This window comes from Numida meleagris, chromosome 2 (assembly GCF_002078875.1).
Source record: "Numida meleagris isolate 19003 breed g44 Domestic line chromosome 2, NumMel1.0, whole genome shotgun sequence".
Classification (NCBI taxonomy): Eukaryota; Metazoa; Chordata; class Aves; order Galliformes; family Numididae; genus Numida; species Numida meleagris.
Window position 1 is genome coordinate 23668794 of NC_034410.1, and position 23730 is coordinate 23692523.

The following is a 23730-nucleotide window of genomic DNA, read 5'->3' on the forward strand; positions in this document are numbered from 1 at the left end:
AGATACAAACTGCCCCAAATGTGAAATGTTTCCAAATATGCTTTTAAAAACAGACTCCTTCCACATGCCCCAGGCTGTACAAGCAGATGATGTTTTTTGATGAATATTACAGGAGAGCAAGACATGAATCTTTTCTGCTTCAACTCCAATTAAACTGAGAAACAATTATTTCATCACCATATCTTCATCCTCAGTGGATGCCATTGTTCTTCAAGGCTCTTAATTTCCTGGCCAGGTGCAGTCCATCTGGGTCTGACATGAACAGAATGAGATGCAAATCCTTGATGTTTTTTGGGTGGCCTGGATATACCACACACTTCTCAGGACAGGCTCTGGACCTGGAATGGCAATGGCTGGAGTTAGCGCATTCCACTAAAACATACCAAATGTGGTTCAAGGGACACATTTCAGGACAGGAGATGGACAGGCCCATGCTGGGAGAAGAGCCAGTGTGCTGCTGGAAGGAGCTGAGCCCTCCTCTCTTTTCCCTGTTCCCACAGAGTATCATGAGAAAACAGGACCAAAAGGAAACCTCCACCACTGGTAAGACATGCCCTCATCTCACTGCGAAAGATGGGCAGTGTCCACCTGCTCTGGAGCTCTCTCCTTTCCTCCTCCATGAGACAGGGCCTCAGCAGGAGCTCACTGCTGTCAAGGCCTTTGACATCATGCCCCACAACATCATCATTTTCAGCAAATTGGAAAGGTATGATTTTGATGGATGGACTGTTCAGTGGATGAGGAACTCATTGTGAGATTGTACCCAGAAAGTGGTGCTCAATGGCTCAATATTCGGATGGAGATCAGTGGCAATTGGTGGCCCATAGGGGTCAGTACTGGGACCAGTGCTCTTTAACATCTTTATCAACGCCACTGACAGCGAGATCGAATGCACACTCTGCAGTTTGCAGATGACATCAAGCTGTGTGGTATGGTCGACATGCCCAGGGGATGGGATGCCATTCAGAGAGACCTAGACAGGCTGAGCTGTGGGCCTCATGATGAACCTCATGAGGTTCATCAAATCCCAGTGCAAGGTCTTGCACCTGTGCCATGGCAGCCTGCCCAATCAGTACAGTCTGGGGGATGTAAGGATAGCGCACAGCGCTGCTGGAAGGGACTTAAGGAGTACTGATGGATGGCACCTGGGCATGAGCCAGCAGTGTGCCCTCACAGCCCAGAAAGCCAGCTGTATCCTGGGCTGCATGAAATGTGGCCAAGAGGGCAAGGCAAGCGATCCTGCCCCTCTACTCTGCACTGGTGAGGGCTCAACTAGAGTACTGCATCCAGATGTGGAGTCCTCAGTACAAGAGAGACATAGACCTGTTGGATCGTGTCCAGAGAAGGACCACAAAAATGGTCCAAGGAATGGAATACCTCCCCTATGAGGACAAACAGAGAGAGCTGGGGCTGTTCAGTGTGAAAAGAAGGCTCTGGGGAAACCTGAGAGCAGCCTGTCAGTATCTAAAGGGGGGCTATAAGAAAGAAGGGGACAGACTCTTCAGCAGGGTCTGTTGTGATAGGACAAGGGGATATACAGATTGGATATAAGGAAGAAGTTTTTTATAATAAGGGTGGTGAGGCACTGGCACAGGTTGTGCCGAGAGGTGGTGGATGCCCCATCCCTGGAGACATTCAAGGTCAGGCTGGATGGGACTGAACAACATGATCTAGCTGTAGGTGTCCATGGTCATTGCAGGGGAGCTGGACTAGATGACTTTTAAGGGTCCCTTCCAAATCACAGGATTCTATGGTTCTGTTGGCCAGGTCACAATGGAGTTGATGCCAAAGTGTCAGAGGAGGTAGTGACTAAGCAGGTATGGGGTGACATCTAGGCTGCTTTAAGGGTGATGATTAAGCTGTGATAGAGATGCTGGCTAGGCTGGTGTGAGGGAGATACGAAGCTGGGCTGTGCAGGAGACGATGGTGAGGCCATCACAGGGGTGATAGTTAAGGTGCCATGGAGCTGGTGGCTGGGCTGTTATGGGCCGAAGACTGCGCCACTGTGGAGGTGACAGTGAGGGGACCTCGAAGCAGCTAAGGGGGCTTCTAGGGCGGGCAGCCCCCGAGCGGGCCTAGTGCCCCCACCCCACGGTGCAGCCCCCGCCGCCACCTGCCCCACGGCCCCGCCCCGCCCGGCCCTGCCTGCCGCCCGCGGGGCTGCCGAGCGGCGGCGGCGGGGGGTGTCGCTGCCGGGGGCGCGCGGGAGGAGGAAGAGGAGGAGGGGGCGGGAGGAGGAAGGCGGCAGCTCTCGGGAGGAGCCTGTCCAGCGTGAGACAGCACATTCAGCCGGCGGCGGCGGTCCTGCCGCAGGAACGGGCGGCACCGCGCACCGCCGCGGCGGCAGCGGCCATTTGGGCTGCGGGGTTCGGTGAGAGCTGCGCGGCAACGGGAGCCGCTCCGCATCACCCGGGCGCCGGCGGAGGTAAGGCGCTGCGGGGCCCAGCCGGGGCCGCGCTGCTGCTGTTGCGGCGGCGGTGGTGCGCGGGGCTCCGCTGGCAGCCAGGGGGAACGCCGGGGTGCCGCCTTCCCGCGGGGTGCCGGGCCGGCGGGCAGCCAGCCGCTGCGGGACGCGCTCAGCGCCGCCCGGGGATGGGTGAGGTGGGGCAGCGGGCAGCACCCCGACCCGCCGCACCTGCTCGGGTCCCGGCCCGCGGTGAGGACGGCCGCCGGGTGCCTGCGCTGAGCCTCAGCGCCGCGGAGGTTAACACTGAGGGAGGAAAAACAAAGTTTTCCGCCTTTAATTTGTTTTTAGCGCAGCGTGAGCAACAGAGGGTTTGCTGAAGTCCATAGCTATAGTATAGATGGAGAATGAGATCTTTTCCAGTTCCAGAGGTGATTGCCGGACAGGGTCAGAGGATGGTGGGATCAGTGAGAGGCCTTTTTTGCTGGCAGTCAACTATACGTTGTCAAAAGGGTGTGATTACAGTTACATCCCCCCGGAATGCCTTGGGTCAGCAGATAGCGGGAGGCCCCGTGGCATCTCCTAGACAAAGCCCCTCTCTCACTGACTGGAGCAAAGCGTGTTTCTGCAGTGATGTTGACACTGACAAAAAGTAAAAAAAAATTCAGCTATGAATGCACATAAAATAAAGCTTATAACCAAACTGAGCAATGCAGCCTTCTAATACAGCAGGCATGAAATGCAAAGACCTGACGTGAAGTTGGCACATGGCTCTGGCACTGCGCCTCATAATTTACCCTGACACACTGGGTTTTGTTCACTCCTTGCTTCCACATGAGGACATTGAATTGCCTCTGAAATTACTCTAAATGTTATGAAGCACACTGCTGTAAAATCAGTTTCCAAATGGAAATGCAAAGCCCAGCACTATGCATGTCTCCTGGTAGATGGTGTTAGTGGAGCCTCTGGGAGAAGTTTCATTGCCATTGCTACTGATGTGCTTTGGTGAAGTGCCTCACTTGTTCTCACTGTTAATGGGATGAAGTTACGTGTTTTCCTTTCTGATTCATTTATGTTCCTTTTATTACTTTCTTTTCATTTATGAGGACTTCTCTAGCAGAAGTCTCACGCTTAGAATGAATTTCATCCACCCTCACTATAATTTCTTTATAATTTGCAGCAAGAATGTCTTTCTTCAATGCAGTTGTATTCGTTCCCTGCCGTGGGGCATGCCTCCAGGAGCACTCAGTGTCATTGTCATTAACTGCTCTGTGATGTTTTCCTAGAAACATCAATTAGTAATCTATGAAAACACAAATTGTGTTGCCCCTTCTGCTCCTCCTCCTCTGTACGCAGACTGCTGTGAGCACTGGAAATACTACTTTTCTGAAAGAGTGGTCAGGCACTGGAATGGGCTGCCCTGGGTGGTGGTGGAATCACCGACCCTGGAGGTGTTCAAGGAACATTTAGACATTGTGTTGAGGGACATGGTTTAGTTGGGTTATATTGGTTATAGGTGGATGGTTGGACTGGATGATCTTGTAGGTCTTTTCCAACCTAGCTAATTCTATGATTGTGGCTTGCTATCCTTCTTCCTTGGTATTCAATAGACTTCTGAGGACCTTGTGTTATAGCAGGTATGCAAAGGTGGAAGAGATTGCTTAGGGTTGGATTAGCTAGATTTTTCCTAGCTCTCCCTGCCTCTGCCCCATCGTAGTCTACCCTAAACGCGCATTACCTGCAGTTCTTCCTATCTACAGTTCAAGAGAAGAATCTTCCTTCAAAGAGCAGCAGTAAGCCATACCCTGCACATGCAGTGATTACCAAGACTCTGGTTACTCAAACAGCATTCAGGCAAATGTTTTTTTGGATCCTGCAGGTGTTACAAATCTGATCTGCCGACTCTTTCTATAGAAGTAAAGGCAGTTTGGTGCGGTCCTTTGTGATGGCTTTTCAGTTGGTTGGTTGTTGGGTTTTTTCATTAAAATGTTTGTTTGTTTTCCAGTCTGTGTTTTTCCGGCTTTGGGTTCCTGTTATGTCATCTCTCACAGATAAAAGCCTTGGTTGAGCAGCTGCCTTTTGTGTCAGTACTCAAAGTGATGCACCAAGAACTTAGCTGCTTTGATAGAAGTGATGCAGTGCACCGTGGTGAAGGTCTCACTGCTACAGTGTGCTCGGCAGTGGGCAGGGAGGGAAAGAGATAAGGGAGCAAAACTGAAAAAAAGATAAGGGCATAGAGGGAAAGGGTGTATATGCCATTTTTTGGAGCTTCACCAACTTACACTGACGACTCAAGTAATTATACAGGATCTTTCAAGTCCTCAGACCTGACTTCCACTCACAGAGGTTTAAAATATGTTCACAGTCTCTCTAGGACTGCTCAGGCTCATTAACTGATGCTGTGTCCCCAGAGCCTTGTTGAGCTCCTTCAGGAGCTCGGTCTGACTAACAATAGAGATAATAATCAGGAATCTTTCAGAGCCTCATACCTGGTGCCAAAGCAAGCTGCTACTCGGAGGTGGTGGTGGGATCTTCACCCTAAGATCCTACTTGTATATCCCTGGGCTTTAACTTCCAGAGAAGTTTGAGGGAAGTTCCCGCTGAGGTACATGGGGATATTGGCCTCTGCAAAGGTATGGTCTCATGCTTTTTGCAGCCACTGCCAGCCATTATTGCCTTAGTGCAGTGCTCATCTGATATTTTCATATTTTCACTAAAAAAAAACCACCATAATGACCATATATTTAGTTTGTGTATCTAAAAGGGACATTTTCCAGGAGGAGTACTGATAGAGTGTTGTAGCAAAGTGCACCTTATAGAGATATTAGTAAAGCTGTGCTAAAATAAGCCAGCGTAGCTTTAGTTCATCAGAGAAACACAAGTGATACAGGTGAATACACGCTTATGTCCGTCGGGGAGCTTGCTTTCCAGACAAGGGATTGTGTGGTCTTCTGCACGTCTGACCTACATAGGCAGGAAGAAATGGTAATGAAGAAATGACACAGCTTAAAAACAGAAAATATGAAAAATCCTGGGGGGGGAAAGTGTCTGCAAGTCTGCAAAGGCAGCCTGAGGGAGACACCGGCTCTGTCTGAGTCTCATATAGACACAATATGTCCCTTTCACTATTTGGTAATTATCCATCTAAAACCACGCTAGCTCTTTTTACTCAGACATGACACTGGGAGCTGTTGTTCGCTTGGCCATCTGTGAGCACTCAAAATAAGGCAGTACACAGTATACATGAGCCTGCTCCTCCAACACTGTTCATTTTAGGTGCCTTAAGCTTGCCAACTTTTCTGAGAAATGGCTACTTCCAGGCAGATGGCAGGAATGTCGGGAAGCTGGAAGCAGGCTTATGTGTAGATCTCATAGAGACGAGGAATCTCTCACCATGTGCAGCACTTCTTGTTTGCTGCTTTGAGGCAGAAGAATTGTGATGAGCATGGGGCAGTGCCCCGCAGCCATGGAAGGTGTGGAGCTGGAGGTGTTCATAGGGTGGCACAGCATGGTGCCACGCTGAGCTTTGTGCGGGGACTGCAAGCAGAGGACTCGGTCCTCTCAGGAGCATCTCTGTGATTACTCAGAGGGCGAATCTGGCCTCCAGAGTGAGTCCAGGAATCAGCAGTGCACCTTGTTTGAAGGCCATGAGGTATCTCCATGCTCTTACTGAAGTCAGCAAGAGCAACTGCATTGACTTAACAGTCTTTGGAAGAGGTCTTGTGTAACTGCTGCTTCTACCCATATGCAGATAACCATGTTACCTGATGAATGAGCATTGCTCAGATGACTCTTGTGATTCTTGGCCATTAATCTTAGAGTAAAAGGACGTGTTAGTCTGTTTTCATATTTAACTCACTGCTGTGGCTGAACTGGAGAGTCTAGGGTTTAGTATCCCAAGATACAAACATCCTTTATGGAGCCGGTTCAGTCCTGTGCTGCACCTTCCCCAGGTACTCTCTGACTGTCCCTGTTTGGTCCTAGAATAATTAATGAGGAATTCAGCAGAGGGAGAGGGCTCATTTACTGCCCCTGAGCAGAAAACAATTATACAGGGAGTCTTTGAAGGACATAGGTTTTCTTTCCATTGATATCTTCTCCTCTTTACATTTCTCTGCCTTCTTGCTAGTACTGATTCCCTCCTCACTGGTCTTCCCTTCTCTTTTGTCACCTCTCTCTGGGGGAGACCTGGTTTTAGTTCCTTGTTCTTTTCTTCCTTCCTTTTATGGTGTAGTACAAGTAATTCCAAATCCCACTCCTCAAGTATTCATTTTTCAGTTCGGTCCGGCAGAAAGACATGGCATGTTTTGTACCTGAACAATGGGGAGTTATAATACCGGAAGGAAACAAAACTGCCCAATGTGGTTAAATATATGGATAAAGGTAACAGAGGGTATTGTGTATCTTCATATCTTCAAGCCTGTTGTAATGAACAAGTGTAATATTTTCAGGCTGAATTGTATGGCAAAATCTGTCTCCCAAACTACGCTATGTTAGTACTGAGAATGACTCACAGGAGGTTCTAGACCACCTGCTGGGAAAATATGGATCTCTCTTGCTTTAAACTGTTTGGCCCTTCTGCTCTGTATCCATTAACACAGATCTTATCTTTTTAAGTGCATAGAAAGTGGTATTAAATCCATACTATTCAAGGCATGTCCTTGTTTCATGTTTTGCACATTAGGCCACCACTGCTAGGATCAGAGTGGTTACCAGGTCACTTGGTAATTGGGGCATAGACATTTCAAATGATTACTATTGTATGTTTTGAGGAAATTAAAATATGTAGCAAAATAGCAATCCGTGTTTTTTTTCTTTATGGATTCAATCTTGTGGCCCCTTGTATTCTATACTATCCATACTGCTTTAAAGACTGTTCCATTGACTGAGCTCTTAAAAGGTTTTCTCTGATTCTCACAGCGCAAACAAAGTTGGGGGATTATCTGAACTCATGTGACTAGCTTCATAATACATGTTTGTCTTCTCTTGAAGTAATGCAAGAGAATCACCGTTCTCATTAATCACGTTATTCAAAGCTGTATGACATGTTTTTTTCGTGAATTTGTTTCTAGTTACATTTTGAGCAGTTGCTGAACCAGAAAGTCTTTTGTATTATAATCCTAAAGGATTTCAGATCTCCATTTGCCCCTAAACAAATTCTTTTTTCTTTGCCCTTTTTTGAGCTCCCAGTTCCCATAAAGCTTTGTTACACACATAGCAGTTTGTTACAGACTATCAACTTCTGCCTGTCTTCATTGCCTGGGGAAACAAATTACTTCTGGAAAAATCTGTGAAAAGATATTTCATGTTGTATATGAGCATGGGTGCAAGCTGTGTGGTGCATTAAACAATGAATGGCTTAAAAATCTATAACCTTTTGGAGTGAAGTAAGAAATTTGACCTAAATCATACCCCCTAGTGTGCAGTTGGCTATTCATGTACGTAATCTGCTGCTCTTGGCACAGCCTGTGAATGTTGTATTCCTGCCTTTCAGTATCTCCATAGTAGTAATAATAATACAAAAAAAAATTGTGCTGATGGGGTAGGAGGGTATTGTGTTGGAGACAAAAAAAACAGTGATCCCATTCTCTGTTTGTACCGAAAGAGCCCGTGGGAAAACTGTCCCATTATTTCCCACAATATTTTTCTTTTTCACAGAAAGTTGATTATTAGCAAAAACAAAACAAAACAAAAAAACGGGCAAGCCTGGTTTGTCAGCCTGCATGGCCCTCCTCAAATATAAAATGACACTGTGCAAATTCAGTACTTTTTTTTTATCTGATAATTACAAAAATACTGCTCTTTAGGTCTTTTCTTGTACAAAGTATAAAACTCAAAAGACAGCAGTAGATTATTTTCTCTGGAAGGGGCTAAGATTAAAAAAAACATGTCTTTGCAGCTTTACTGTTAACATTCCTCAAACCTACCGCAGCAGCCTTTTCTTTATGTATGAGACCGTCTGATGTTAACTCACATTGTATCAATTAATCAGAGGACAGGGAAGTAAAAACTATCAAGCAGTCACTGTGAAATATAAATCTTTTCAAACAAAGTTGTCATATAGTTTAACACTAGGATTAGTCAATAAAAGTATTGACTTTAAAGTCTTCACCATCTGATGTGGCTAAATCCAGGCCTGGTGACCAGGCTGATTCTGACTGCCCTGCACACCAGCAGTGGTCCCGTATTTTGAAAGCAACTAGTAAAACTTGATATATTTTCCAAAAACATCTACAGTGCTGAGTTACTGAGTTTTTCCTTTGAAGATAACTGGTGGCAACTGGTGCATGGGAGAGAAGAGTTCATTTGCAGCCAGACTTGCCTTGGTAGGAAGCCTGAATTCAAGTGCAGACGTGCAGCATCTTGAACCTGGGATGCGCACCTGAGTTCCCCAAATTCAAAGCTGTAATGGTGCCCGAGAAACTCAGGTAAATCATACTGACAAAATGGTGAAGAAACAATTTCCAAACTGCAATCCTCAAAATCTCTGCTTAGATGTCACCTAGCATTAGAATTAGATAAAGTCTCTAATAACACCTCAGAGTTCTTACCCTTGAACCCCCAGACTCTACAGCCTGAGTATCTGCAGTCTTTCTCTCATTGGCTGCCTGATGCATTTTGCATTTCTTGAGCCCATTTGTCAGACTGTGCTCCATGCGGAGCTCTGGTCTACGGTGCATGCTCCCTCTTTCAGTATGCCCTGGTTTTAGGGAGATAGACCTGCAGGAATGTAAAGGAGTCTCAGGTAATTTTTGCTTTTGCTTAAAAAGGTTGTTCATAGAATGGCCTGGGTTGAAAAGGATCATCATGAACATCTAGTTTCAACCCCCCTGCTGCATGTGGGATTGTCAACCACTAGACCAGGCTGCCCAGAGCCATATCCAGCCTTGCCTTGGATGCCTCAAGGGACAGGGCATCCACAGCCTCCTTGGGCAACATGCTGCCTACATCTGTGCTCTAATCAGCAAGCTATATGCCTTCTGCAGAAGGTGCCCTCCCAGTATTTCCCTGAAGCTGCTCCATATAAATGTTAAAGATTCTTTGGACCTAACAACACCTGTGGGAAGAAGAGAAGTTACTGTTCACTTCTTTGCATCAATCATCCTGCAAGAGAAGTCTTGGCCTTTGGATACTAAATACAGTGTTGTACTTTAAACTAAACAGTCATCGGGTATAATATAAACTAACCCTGAAACAAAGACTAGAACCCAGGGGCCTCAGTTAGGGACTAATATTCACTTTCTTGTATCTGCTTCCTCTGCAGAGAGTAAACTACTAGAAAGTATCTTCAGTGGCTGAGAAAGCACTCTCCATACATGTAGTCTTTCTCATCTGTTGGCCTACAGCTGCTCTAGGGAGGTGGCTTTCAGTCTTCTCAAGGAAAACAAACAAATGAACAAGCAACAAAAGATGAATTCTCCTGAAAATAAACGTTTCCCCCGTTTGGGTGGATTGCTTTAATCATGGAAAAGATACATAAAAAGTCTGGTTTGCAGACTCTTTCTCGTCAATGATTTCTAAAACATGGGGGTGATCTGTCTCACCTTAGTGAAAGGAGAAGTTTCTGTCTTCTGTTGGGAAGGGCTTGTGTACTGTGCAAGCTGAGTGGAGGCAGCTGTCCTCTGGCAGGGCTGAGTAATGAGGCATGGAGTGTCTAACCAGCTTCATGCTGCTGGCATAGCTTGCTCATCATGATGACTTCTCAGTCCAGGGCATCTGTAAGAAGCTGGGATGAAGAAGGGATCTTTATAGGATCAGATGACCTAAAATGGCCTTGCTGAGCATTGTAGTAACAAGCCCTTGAGAGGCTTTAGCCCCTTGGCCTTAATTTGCCTTAGTTTTTCCTAGGCAAAAATGGAATGACTCATCCTTCCTCCACTGCACTCTTTGAATTAAAACTACCTCAAGACTGAAAGAGTCTCTTCCAATTTGTCTCTGTGGCACCGAGCATAGTACACCCTTCAACTTGGCTGAATCTTTTAAGCACTCCGATCATAGTGAATATCACAAAATAATATTTCTTCGGTTTAATATCACATTGTATATTCTCTGGGTCAAGCTTATTAAAATTCATTGACTGTTTTCAGATCTAAATCTCCAATCTCAAAATTTTCTTATGGACAGTGACCTCAAAGAGGGTCCAAGCCTTCCCAGTGCTGGACTTGGTTCTCTTTCCCCTCTCACGTACTAATTCTTTGCAGTTCTTATGTGCCTTTTGAAATATGCTGTTAGATATCTGCATTTATAATTTCTTCTTTTTATCTTGGCCTGTCTTTTCCCATGTATGAACAGGGATGACTGGCTAAGATTAGCTCTGGTCGTTCATGTTGCTTTGTTACTACAGTTGAAGAAGTGACACTGGCAAGTACATGAGGAATAGTAGTGTTCCTTCCACTTTGCTTCCCTACAAATGATGAGAAATCATATGAAATTACGTATTTCTTACAGTCAGATGTGTTCCCTCAATCCAAATCTTTCTAAAGATTTAGGAGTATTGCTTTCAGAGATTAAATTGGTGAATAGTATTTTTAGCCTAATTATATACTCAAAAACATCACCTGCAAAGCAAAGTATTTTAAGAAAGAGCTGATATCTGGGTAAGTCTTCCAGAAAACCTGCATGTCAGCAGCATCCCTTTACCTTTGATATCTATCTGGCTATTGTCATAATGGGGTCCAGGAGCAGAGACTAGAGTATGTATTTTTCATGTCTGGGTAAATGGCTTTAAGTATCAGGTTGCTGGACATAAACTACTGAGATTATTACAAGAGGAGGGTAGAAATGTCAGAGAGGTCACTTTTATTTCCATTTCTTGTTTCTGTTTTACTTCCATTGCCCAATAAGGAATGGAAGTATGTGTTTTAATATCTGAAATGTTTGCTGGAGGGAGAAAATGAATCATCATTCCACTCCGGGAGAGACTAACAGACATCATGAAGTGCAGCTCTACTTTGGGTGTTGCTATGCTCCTGGGAGACGCTTGGGTACTGTTATGAGGAAGATCTGTGTAGAACCGAATATTCTATAGAGGTTGTAAAGAAGTGGAGATCTATTTGCAGCCAGTGTCACTGAAATATGACTATTACGTAAAAAGACGTATACAAAATGAATTGAAATTACTAACATGAAATATAGAGCTCTTTTTTTTTTTTCAATTTAGACAAGTGATCTTCAGCTTGTGGATAAGATTTTGTCATCTCTCTCATATTGTAGACTCTAAAATCCTACCAATTTATCACTTGCATTTGGTTTTCTTTGAATATCAAGAAACTTCTTGAAGTATCTTGCCAAGTCCTCCAGGTCAAGTCCAGTGAAGTTAGCTGGGAAATTTCCAAAAGATAGCATAGAACAGATAGTATACAACCAAACAATAAAAGATAGCAGAAGCTGATAGAGGGGGAAATGACCAAAAATACCCAGAAATCTTGTATTCCACGAGATGAAAATGTTGCTATGCATGCAGCTGATGGTTTTATTAAAAAACTTCACTCTTTGTAACTAGGGCTCTATTGCTGAGTTGGATCCTGGGAGGTACAAATCAGTATATGTTGGATTATTGAGGATCGTTTCTCAGCACCATACCTGAGATTGCTGTAACTGTGCTCTTAAAGTTTATTGAGGGAAGATAGAAGGATTTAGAAGAATTGTCTTACAGTCTAGTTTTCTTTGAGGTAGTACATCCAGTGAGTTCTGTTTAACTCAATATACAGAGAGGATATTTAATAGGAGCTATGAAGCAACTTTGTTACCTCTTAGTATGTAGTCCTAACAGCGACCTGTTAGCATGTGAGATTATTTGCAGTCCTAGCTGGAATGCTGTGTGTTTCTTTCTTACCTCCAGCAGGTTGTTGCCAGCAACTTATTCTCTTCAACCTTGATGACTCTTCCATGGAACTATGCTTGCTGGAATTGAAAAGGTTATGGTAAATTTAAGAGGATAAGGAGGCATGAGAGAAGGAGGTGATGAGCAGGTGATGTTTCATTACCACTAAGGCCTGTGCCTGAAGAATAGGCAATAGAAGAGCTTTGCTTATATGCTGCTGTGTAGGGACCCCATAATTCTGCTGTAAGAGTTCTTACTGTGGAAGAACAGGAGTGAAAAGATTATATGGTAATAGATTATAAGGGAAGTATAATTAAGCAGCTGTGGGCACATATCTTCTACCTTGTCAGCCTTAAAATAAATAGGCAGGAGATATACTGACCTGTTGCATAGCAACAAGGAGGAAGCAGAGTACCAAAGCTCCGGATGCTGTGATTGCAAACCTTCACAGAACAAAGTACAAGACCTTTGCCCACCTGCTAGAAACCTGTGGAAAAGCTGAAGGATAAAAATGGTATGTTCCTTGAAATCCAGCACCTAACAGCCACTTTTATTTATGGGTAAATACACAGATGCGGTGTTAAAAGCCTGCCTGCTTTGCCTCAAGGTCATGTAGAAAAAAATTCTCCAATTTTACTTGGAGTTTCTCTGCATTCATCATAATGGAGAATTTTAAAAATACTGCAAGTGCTGAGATTTTGCATCTGCAAATATTTGCTCATTGTTGTGATCTCGTAAACACTGATATGTCTGTCTAACAAAAATATTTGGGTTATGTGACTGATGTCAAGTGCAAATTGTAATGCATGGTGAGATAGGTGCTCATGTATTTACTTAAAAACTGCTGTCAGGAAAACATTTCTAGCCCCTCTTGCCTGTTTGAAGCATATTTCAAGCATTATTTTCAAATGAATATCACTGATTAGAATGCATTTATGCTAGAGTAGTAGCTCCCTCTGGTTTCTTGCAGACCAAAGAAGTTGATCTGCTTTGTAGAATTTCATACTTTGAATACATATTTTCCACTTGTAAAAGTCACATGTAGATCCCATGGGAATGTTGTCTACAGTAAAAATGTATAATACTCATAACTGTAGGAAATGTGTTTGTTGAAGAAGAGAGATGAATGTGGTCCATGCATGGTAGAAATGAGTAATTTCTTCCAGTAGAAAACTCCGCTTGTAATAGTTTCAATAGCAACAGTGCTCCTACTCTAAAAAGCTGTTCTTTAAAACCAAAAGTAACTGAGTAGTATATCTTTTTGTGCAATATACTTTATCTTTCTTTTCTTTTTTCTTTTTTCTATCTATGTTGGCACATATTTTGCGGTTTTGGACTCAAGAGTCCAAAGCTTTTTATTAAGGCATTTAAATGTGAAACATCTACGGGTAATACACCTTGCCTATTTATTTTAGAAAAGTGTATTAACCAACCAATTAATTATGATTATTTGTATGTGCTGACTAATGCCATATGTAACAATGTCTGATGAACCTCTTTGATAATCAGAATGGAGATAATCACAAAGAGAAACGACTTTGAGGCTCATGAAGTGGTGAATGTGGTTCTGCAGTGCAGCCTGCTAAATGAACAACATGTAAAAATCCCCTAAGTGCCAAAATGCAATAAAGTCTGCAGGCTTTTTCATCTCCTACTAGCTTGGGAAACTGAAGTTTCTTTTCAGATGAGCTTGGCAATGGCGTACAGATGAGATACTCTAGGAAAATGTACAGACGTCAAGAGAAGAGAGATCTAATACTTATTTTCTTTTTCTGCTGATAAAATTTTTCACTGTCATCATCTTTGGCTTTGTTTTCACTCTATTCATTGCGTACTCTGTGCTTATTTGTTCTTGCATTCAGTCCAAACTATGGACCGAGTGTAGCTGACAAGTCTGCGAGTATATATCTCTGTAGCTTTGCGGATTTACTCTTGCAAGTATCCATGACATAGCTCTGCAGTTGTAATAAACCTCTTCAGATCCTGTGGCTGTTCTTGCTGTTAAGTGTTCATAGAAACGGTTCATAAAAAATACCTGCTCAAATACTATGATTAAAGATCATTAATAAAAGTCCTGTAGTTTGCTGTAGAGCTGCAATGGCTATTGGCTTGTACCTGTACAAGACTTTACATGGATTTTAGTCAGCTCAAGAGTAGAACACTGTTATTTGCATCTTCCATGTTTATGTGCTTACTGCTGTCACAGAGGAAATAGTCATGAGATGTAACCACCTGTGTGAGAAGCGGATGGAGTCGTTCTGTGTATGTTCTGTATAGCAGAGAAGTTTACACAAACACCGTTATTATTTAAGATTAATGTAATTGGCCTTCCAAAGCTCTTATTTCATGTGTGACAGGGTAACAAGAGCTGCTGGGAGGACAGCAGGGACAGGATTCTTCTCAACCTCTTTGAGACATTTACAATGGAGATTTCTAGAACTTAACTACTAACCAAGGGCCCTTTATCACCACTGGGGGGAAACTAGTGGCGCTGGGGCCTCGTTTAGACATCCGCTTTAGGCAAAGCAGAATCATATTCTAGGATGCCTGGTTTCTCTTTTCCATATGTACACTGATAGTAAGGATACCTCTGCATCGATGCTGGGGCCATGCAGATGTAGCAAGAGGAGTATGATGCATGGTGAAGGCCAAGAGTGCCATTTTCAAAGCCTCAGAGCTGCATTTGCACATGCCTGGGTGCTGTCCTGATGAGGGGTCAGGTGGCCCTGTCATGTGTAAGTGGGATTGCCCTTATTTCCCAGCCTGAGAGAGGACTGTAGGGCGTACGTGATGTATACAGGGAAAACTGGTATTTTGAAATACAACAGTCAAGTTTCATTAAAATTCATACCAGGAGGAGCAGACTGCTTTATCCAGTGGCCCAAAGTAAGGAGAATTCCCTTTGGGTGTAGGAAGTGCAGGCAAGTGCTCTGCGCAAGAGAGCTCACATCCAGCCCCATCTCACGAACATGTCTCAGTACTTGGGCTGTTAGCTGGTCTGGGCTGCAAGGACTCTTCTTTAGAAACTGTGTCACTTGATGGTTACCTGGGCCACATAAAATAAAACTGAATCTGAGATTATGCGCTTCCCTCGAGGAGAGGAGCCCTAGGCTGCTGCCCTGCTGTGAGAACTATTTCTTCAGTTAATGCAGTGCTCAGTGTGTTTGATCCTATGTGTTCCTTCTCGGATAGATGGTTTAATGGCTCTGCTACAAAGTGTGCTCCTTACTGCTTCCCTCTGACCAGTGGATCCTCTGGGCTGGGGAAGCTGAGGTCATCCATAAGCCTTGGGCTGTCGTTTTGCACCACAGAGAATGTGAAAAGTAAATCCTTTTTTACTGCTTGCCTTTATCTCTCTTCCTGTGGCATGCCTTTTGGCACACGGAATGACAATTATTAGGAATGTATTCCCAGTAATGAATACAGAGTGTTAACTCCGTAGTTGATGCCAAGCAGAGTGATGAGCGCGTCGGCACACTGCCTCCGTGCTAACTGCTGCCTTGCTGACATCTGAGAAAGGTGGTTCCATATGCGTGGTGCTCCATTTGTGCTGAAACTGTACATGGCAAGTTTGGAGGTTGATAAGCTGCTTGAGGAGGCTAAAGAATGACTGCAGACAGGAAGAAAGTAACTTGAGATGAATTTTCTTTCTGTAACTCAAAACTGGTGACGTTCTTTGAAAGAAATTTAATACATTATCTTTGTTGCATGTAAGCTCTGCTTTTGTAAAAAATAGGGCAAAGTTATAATAGAATTTGATCACCCTGACTGGAGTGTTGTAAAGAAGGGGCCAGACACTAAGTAGCTGATGCCTAAATCAGGGGAAAAGCTAGCTTCCCTGACATTAGGGGAATGAATTTTTAAAAGCTATTCATTGATATCTGACAAACAGCTTGAAAGGGATGCCAAACCCTCCGGGTCTCTGTTAGGAGCTTTAAAATGCATTTGCATATTTTCTGCATAGAAACAGGATTTCATTCTCTGTTGCCAAACTGCAGAACTAAAAGGATGCAAAAATTCTAACTAGTCCAAAGGGCTCAGAGGGGAAACTTCATAATCAGAATTCAAATGTGCGCAACAGATTAGGAAAATGGCTTCAAATGGGATTTCAGCCATATCCAGGAGACACCTACAAATCCTGAGCAGGCGGCTAGGCAAAATATTGCTTGCACCATCATTAAAAAGCTCTGATCCTTCTCCTGGCATTTTTCACCTGAAAAATAGCTGATGCCAAGTGATTGTACAGATTAGTGTTGTTGAAGATGCTGCTGCTTAGTTTTATCAATATCAAATGCAAGTGTTCTGAGAATTTTGATTTCTCTTTCTCAGATTCAGAGCAATATCTGAAGTATCATCATGAATAGGATCAGCAGTAGAGGAATAAAAAACAGGTGGTCCTCTGCATACAGCTAGCACACCCACCGTGCGTACAGCTAGAGCGCTCTGTGGTCCGTCTCGGCTGTGCCATTTGTGTTGTAGGTTGAACCAGGAGGCCCTGGGCTGGGAAAGGAAATCAGGTCCCTTGTGGGAATGAGCAGCAAGCTGTAGTGGGTGCAGAACTTGTGGTGGCCCTGGGCAGGATGGGTGCAGCTCTTGCTGGTGGGCTTCAGTTGGGTATTGGACTGCAGAGTGGTGTGTTCTGCACACAGCTGCCCCTTCAGCATGCCTCGCACTACTCCTATGCCTGCTGTTTGCATTCAATGTTTTCCTCGTATCATTCCACATTTTATCCTTTTTTGTTAGAGGAAAATGCTTGTGAAGACAACAAAACATTTGGGGCCAAGACTGCACTTAAAATGCAGGTGACATTTTGTTGGCAATGTCCTCCATATCATGGGCTAATTATGCTTTTATCACTTGAAGAGAAGGAAGCTTATGACTGCAGAGCAATTGATGACGAGTGAAAGTCCCACATCATTTTTACCATATAGATTTACTTTCTGGTTGTCAACCCACCCAGGCAGTAATGCAGATGGAGTTCTCATTAGTATTAATGGAGAGCTGCCATTTAGTTTCCCATGCGTCGAGCAAGCAGTAGACTTCCATTGCAGATACGTGATGTTGTCATCGACCTGATTGATTTTGAGTAGCAGTGGTGGATGTGGTCAAGGGCAGAGTTAACTCTTTCCATGAATGCCTGCATTAGTCAGGACTGTCTTTGAAGTAAGTGCTAAGAAGAAAATCAGTGTTGATACAGTTAGATGACAGCCTGTAATGATTATGATATTAGAGAATAGTTAAATTATCTGTGACTCAGATTATGAATTTTTTCAGCATTGGTGAGGTTCGAGAACTGTAGTAAAGGATTGGTATTGTATGTATCCCAGTGCTGCAAAGGGGCTGGTGGCCTGTGCCTGGCTGTGCCTTGGGATGGGAGGAGATGCAGGGATTGCAGTCGCTCAAGGCTTGTGCAGAAGCAAAGCTACCAGGTTTCCAGTTTTTGCCAGTTAAATTCCTAGTTATCTAAGATACATTCCACTGCTCGGGGCAGATCTCATTCAAGTACTTAAAATCTGTGGATCTGTAACTTACAGTCTAGCAGTGATGCTGAAGCTGATGAAAGTTTAAGGATATCAGCTTCAGTGCATGAGAAGTATTGAAGCATTATTTTGAACTTTGTTTCACAAAGGCAGTTTTCTAATAAAGACTATTTTGAAATATATGCTATGGTTGGAGATATTCTGATCTAATTTCTTGAGATTTAAAGTAAATATCCTGCCCCTTCTAAGGGCAGCAATTATGTAGGAATATATTTGTAGCAATTTTATAAGTGCTAATTTTGATATAATTGTGTTTTGGCTTCAGTAAATAGGGAAAACTTTTAATTCTTGTTTCAGCTTGGTTTCCCTATTTTGTTTCCAGCAGAATCAAAATGTCGGACAAAAGTGATTTAAAAGCAGAACTTGAGCGCAAAAAGCAGCGCTTGGCTCAGATAAGAGAAGAAAAGAAACGGAAGGAAGAAGAAAGGAAGAAGAAAGAGGTAAATATGCAGAAGTGCCTTTTAAATAGCTCATGCCTGCAAAAGGGTCTTGCTGAAGTTTTGACATCTCAGTTTTGTATACTCCAAGGTAACCGTATTGTGGAATGAGATCTTCAAACCCACATCAATCTAACCTTAAAATCAAAATGCCTATTTTCAGTCAAGAAAGTTGGGATGAGGGAATTGCTTTTAAAACCAACACGCTGTCAGATGACAACGATTTAGACAACATGATGTGTATGTGTGTGTAGAAAGAAAAATTGATTTGCCACAATGCTTTTTCCTGGGCTTTCCTTCAATGGAAAGGGAGTGGAGAGTGCAGAAAGACAGAAAAAGGTCTTACGTTTTTTCAAGCCATTACAATCTAAGTATGTATTTTGTTTGTTGAAGACCATCTTGATTACTGGCTAAGGTAACAGATTTACAATTATTATTCTCCAGGAAAGTAAAACATAATTGCAATTGCATTTTCATCTTCTGGCATGGGTGCATCTTTCAGTTCTGTTAAAGTTTGATTGACATATTAGTTTATTTGTCCTTGACAATATGCATTAGGTTTTTCATTAAGGGATTTGTACTTCTTTTTATTCATTCACTTAGTGGAACAGAGGTGAGAATTGACAGGGAGTGGATATTCATTTTCATGCAAAGTCAGAGAAGCATTAAGTGATTATGTTTCCTTTCCTTCAAATGTCAACACTTACTATTGTTTAAAGCACCTGTTATCCTTTACTAATAACTGGTTTCCTTTTAAACTGACACTTTAATATTGTACATGAATTTCACAGAATTACTGTGGAAATGTGATGTGATCCACAAAATCCATGTTCCAGTATTGGTCGTCGTTTTTGTCTTTTTTCATCTGTGACATTTTTGTGCAATTACGAGCACATATCCCAGTGAGGCTCCTAGAGTCGCTGTGTGAGTCCTCTGTAAGCAAAACTTTAAACGTTAACATTTTTAGTGTTCTTTACTAGCCTGTTAATGAATTAAAGAGATGGGAGGCAAGCTAGTGGCTGGAGGAAGCTACTGAGTTCTTTTTCCCCAATACAAGAAAGACAGGGAGCTATTAGAGAGGGTCCAGAGGAGGGCCACAAAGATGATCAGAGGGCTGGAGCACCTCCCCTACAAAGACAGGCTGAGGGAGCTGGGCTTGTTCAGCCTGGAGAAGACAAGGCTGCGGGGTGACCTCATTGCAGCCTTCCAGTACCTAAAGGGAGCCTACAAACAGGAGCGGAGTCAACTCTTTACAAGGGTAGATAATGGCAGGACAAGGGGAAATGGTTTTAAGTTGAAGGAGGGAAGATTTAGGTTGGATATCATGGGGAAGTTCTTTACTGAGAGAGCAGGAGGTCTTTTATGCTTCGTGGAGGTCCTTGTTGTGGTTGGAACTTTCCATTGACCCCAGTAGCCAGCTCCAGCTACGGAGGCTAACCTGTAGAAACTCCAAGAAGCTTCCTGCACAGGTGTCTTCCAACCATAACCATTCTGTGATTCTGTGAAGGTGTACTTGTCTAAGCAAAGAGGGAGGTATCTGGTGGACTATTAATTTTCACTGTTTGTGCAAGGGGCTGCCAAAATAATGTTTTAAATGTTAGTCGTCTCCTTTGCTTCTGTTTGATGCTTAAGTTCTAAGACAGTGTTTTTACTGCCCACAAGAGTTTAGAACCTAATGTATGCCCTCAATCTACATCACCAAAATCACAAAAAATGGAGTTTTATTTCTTGGTCCCTGAGGAAGTAGGAATGGAGTCATGATATCTGTTATTCTATGGTTAGTGTCTATGTTAGCTGAGTAAGGCAGCACACTGGCATTTTCAGTCTGTCAAGCTGCGGTGTGTGGAGTCAGCAAAACCCTTTGGCTTCAATTTTTCTACAGAGTAGCCACATCTGATATGTGAGAGGCAAAAGATGTCCATTAGCGTTCTGTAAAAAATCCTTGCATAGATCCTTGCAAAGATCAGTTTTCTCATGCAGTCAGGGAAAGTATTGTAACTAATGTATATACAGTATAAATCAGCTACCTAAACATTCTAAATGAATTTCAAAGTTTTCCTAAGCGGTGGTGCATGTAAATATTCTTCACACACTTAATTGCTAGAGTTGATTATACGTGGATGAATTTTTATTTTTAATTTTAATTCAGGCTGATCTACAGCAAAAGAAGGAGCCAGCTCAAGAAGATTCTGACCTAGACCGCAAGAGAAGAGAGACAGAAGCTTTATTGCAGAGCATTGGCATATCCCCAGAACCACCTCTAGGTATTTAAGAGGAGCATACTGCAAAGCATCCAACTCTGCCACAATGAATGCGTTCTTTCTATTAAAGCATGCTTTGCTTTTTTGATTTTTGGCTGTATTAGTGAAGTGAACTCTTCTGTTTGAATGCCTACCATACCATTCGCATATACCAGCTCATGGCATTTTGAGTACTTACCATTGCCAATAACATCTGTTTCATTTCTCCAAGAAATTTTTGTGAACGTATTGCAGGTTGGTTTTGCATAGCAGTAGTGATTTCTTTTCTGATGGACTATTAGGTCTTCTCTCACACTTGATGACCTACAAATAATTTAATAAATGTTGTACCTCATTAGCCCCAATCTTTGTTTCACAAATACAAGCATTTGCTAAGGAAAGTGGAGCATAGTTACGTGGAGACTCCCATGTATTTTCACTGAAAATCAAGCAAAACAGGAGAGGGAAAATAAAAAGACAAATCACAATGATCAAAAAGCTTATCAACAGATTATTTTTGAAGTTTTTGGACCTGGCTTTTTTGGTTTTGGTATGTAAATTATAGAATCTAAAGTCCTCAGTTTAAAAAAAAAAAAGAAGACAAAATAGTATCTGAAAATTGGCTATGTTGATTAAGTTCTATGTGATGTATTAAGTGGCCCCAAAGTGAGAAATTTCCTTCCTTGCTTCCTTCCTATTTTCCCTTTTTCTCTCCTGCCCTGCCCCTCTTCCTCTCACTTTCTCATTCCTTCTCTTTCAAGTGCTTTCTTCTGCTTTGAATACAGAATCACTCTCACTGTTTTAACTGAAATATTAGCACTTCTAGAGGTACCAGGCTTTGTCATTAAGCTCTTTGGCACTGATTGTAGGACTTTACCCCTAGATATTCTTGTCAATAATATTTAGGAAAAAAAAAAAGAGAAAGCAGAAGCCTTGATTTCAGACAGCACTTACGTAGTTACTTTTGGAAGTAGATGGTGACATTCTGCATCATGCATTGAAGAATTCTGTCCCTAACTTGCATCAGCTGACATTTACTGGAACAAGTTATCATTTTAATAAGTTATAATCTACTGATTGGAACTTTTGAATACTGCTTCTCAGAAAAAATGTCTGCCAAGTAACTGTTGGGTTATTTTAATGTATCATAAAATATGTTTTGTAAATTACCTAGTGGTGTATGTATAAATACATCACTTTGATAAATTTTTAATATTTGTGCATTTAGAATATTCATTTTTATCTTAAAAATGCGGATACATTTCCTTATATAATAATGAACATGTATTAATGTTGCAAAATATCAGTTCTTATCTTAGTTAATTATTTTCTTTGATGCTATTGGAAGAACATGAAAATTCACATATAAGATTATCTTAATTAAACAGTAGTATTCTGTCCTCCTTAACTCCCTTTGTATACGCTGACAATTAGTATACAAAGGAGAGCTTAATTCTGTCTTCACATATGATACTCAGATCCCACTGTGAACATGGAATACATAAACTGCCATGACATACCTGTAACCTGCCAAAGGGCTGTCATGAAGATGAATTCACTTTCCATGCTGCATTCATTTCTGTGACAGTCTCTAGTAAGAATCTGCATGAAATGTTTGACCACATGGAAAATCCAAGTCTCTTGACAGGTCTGTCATTATACATTATAGAGCGTAACAAAATAGTTTAAAGTTTCACTCAGTTAAATCTATAAAAAGAAATGCACATGATTTAAACCAAATGGGAAACCTCACTGTTGCATTAGAACTCCTTTTTGTGTTTTATTCAATGTGGCTGCTTTGAAGAATACTTCTGTTAAATCTTGACTGGAGCCATCCCTGCACTTTAAATATTTTTGAGAAACCATTTTAAAAGAAATCAAGATATTTCTACTTTTTTATTTGTTATTCCTTGCTGAAGAGCTTAAACTCGGGCCGACCTTGAGCTATGATCTTCCTTTCCTGTTAAAGGAAACAAAGCTGGATTTGCATGAATATGCTTCAAAAGCCCCAGCAAACCGAAGAGAAAATCATTTCTAGAGCGTGCAAATAGTATTTAAGCCAAGGGAAACTTTTCCTTGAATGTGGAAATCGTATTCCATCCAAAACGGCAATCTAATACAACTTAAATTATTTAAGAAAAGATGTTTGCTAAGCAAACTAATGTGTATTCTCACCATCTTTGGGAAATGATTTTAACTTAGCTGGATTTCCTTATTTAACTTTTATTTTGGATGTCATTTCTGCACTGCAGTCTTAGAACATACCTAATGGACAGCAGCTTTTAATTTAAATGGAAAATATGAAAAGTTTGCTTGCTGTATTGCCTCCTTGGCTACCAGAAGAGTTCACTTAGCTTTCTGACAAGACAAGCCCCTGGTATTTCTTCATATGTTTAAAATCTTTTGCAAGTCAACTTTAAAATACAACCAAGAAAAAAACACTGTTTCTGCAGATATCTCCTCCACTGATAAGTTGTGGAATCACATTGGGCTTTCGGTCCTGTCTAAATTCATGTCAGTTTTAACACTTCCAGAAGACTTAAAATTCACTTGACTCTCTTCCTTTTCTTTTTCTTTCCTTTCCTTATTTGCTTTCACCATTTCAAACTCTCCTAATCATTCATCCACTATCATTTTGGTCCATTGGTTTTGATTTGTCTGACACTGCTCTTCATCAGTGCAGTCGCTGCATGTGTTAACATGGGATACCTGTTATTTTCATTATTTAGTCCCAACCCCTATGTCTCCCTCTTCGAAATCAGTGAGCACACCCAGTGATGCAGGCAGCCAGGACTCTGGAGATCTGGGACCCATAGGAAGGTAAGAAAATGGCGTTGAATAAATGTGTTTGTTCACTTCACTTTTACTTCCCCATTTTTCCTTCTGCTTCCATAAATAAGAATGTGCTGTATCTGATGTGTACTTTTGTTTCTGCATTTTCCACTGTGTGTCACCATCTAGTCAGACTGGTCTCAGACATGAGGTAGATAAGCACACACAGCAAGCTGATGATAAGATAGGAGCCAGAAGCCGCGTACTGGAAGCAGGAACTGAATTGATGCATCTAAAGACGCCCACAGAAATCTGTCACTCTTTGTGGACATGTGCTAAAAATAGAGGAAGTGCCCAGTTGTAGACCCTGTTACTCATGTGAGTAGTCTTTGTGCATACAACCAATCCCCTGTGAAGTCTTGTTAACTGCCCATGTGCTACACCAGGCTGTCTTGGGTTCTTGTGCTGCTGCTCATTGCAGTGTGTGGCACTGACAGTGGTAGGGTAGAGCTTG

General features: G+C 42.4%; 1 protein-coding gene across 4 annotated transcripts in view; it reads left to right on the forward strand.

The window, feature by feature from the left end:
* Positions 2198-23730, forward strand: part of DYNC1I1 (dynein cytoplasmic 1 intermediate chain 1) — a gene marked incomplete in the record, with an annotated part of 184853 nt that continues 163320 nt past the window's right edge. For 2 of the 4 annotated variants that reach the window (XM_021388559.1, XM_021388561.1), the window contains 3 exon segments: positions 18093-18207; positions 20354-20468; positions 23207-23264. In XM_021388559.1, the coding sequence (XP_021244234.1) occupies positions 18100-18207; positions 20354-20468; positions 23207-23264 (281 nt within the window). 4 annotated transcript variants of the gene reach the window in all.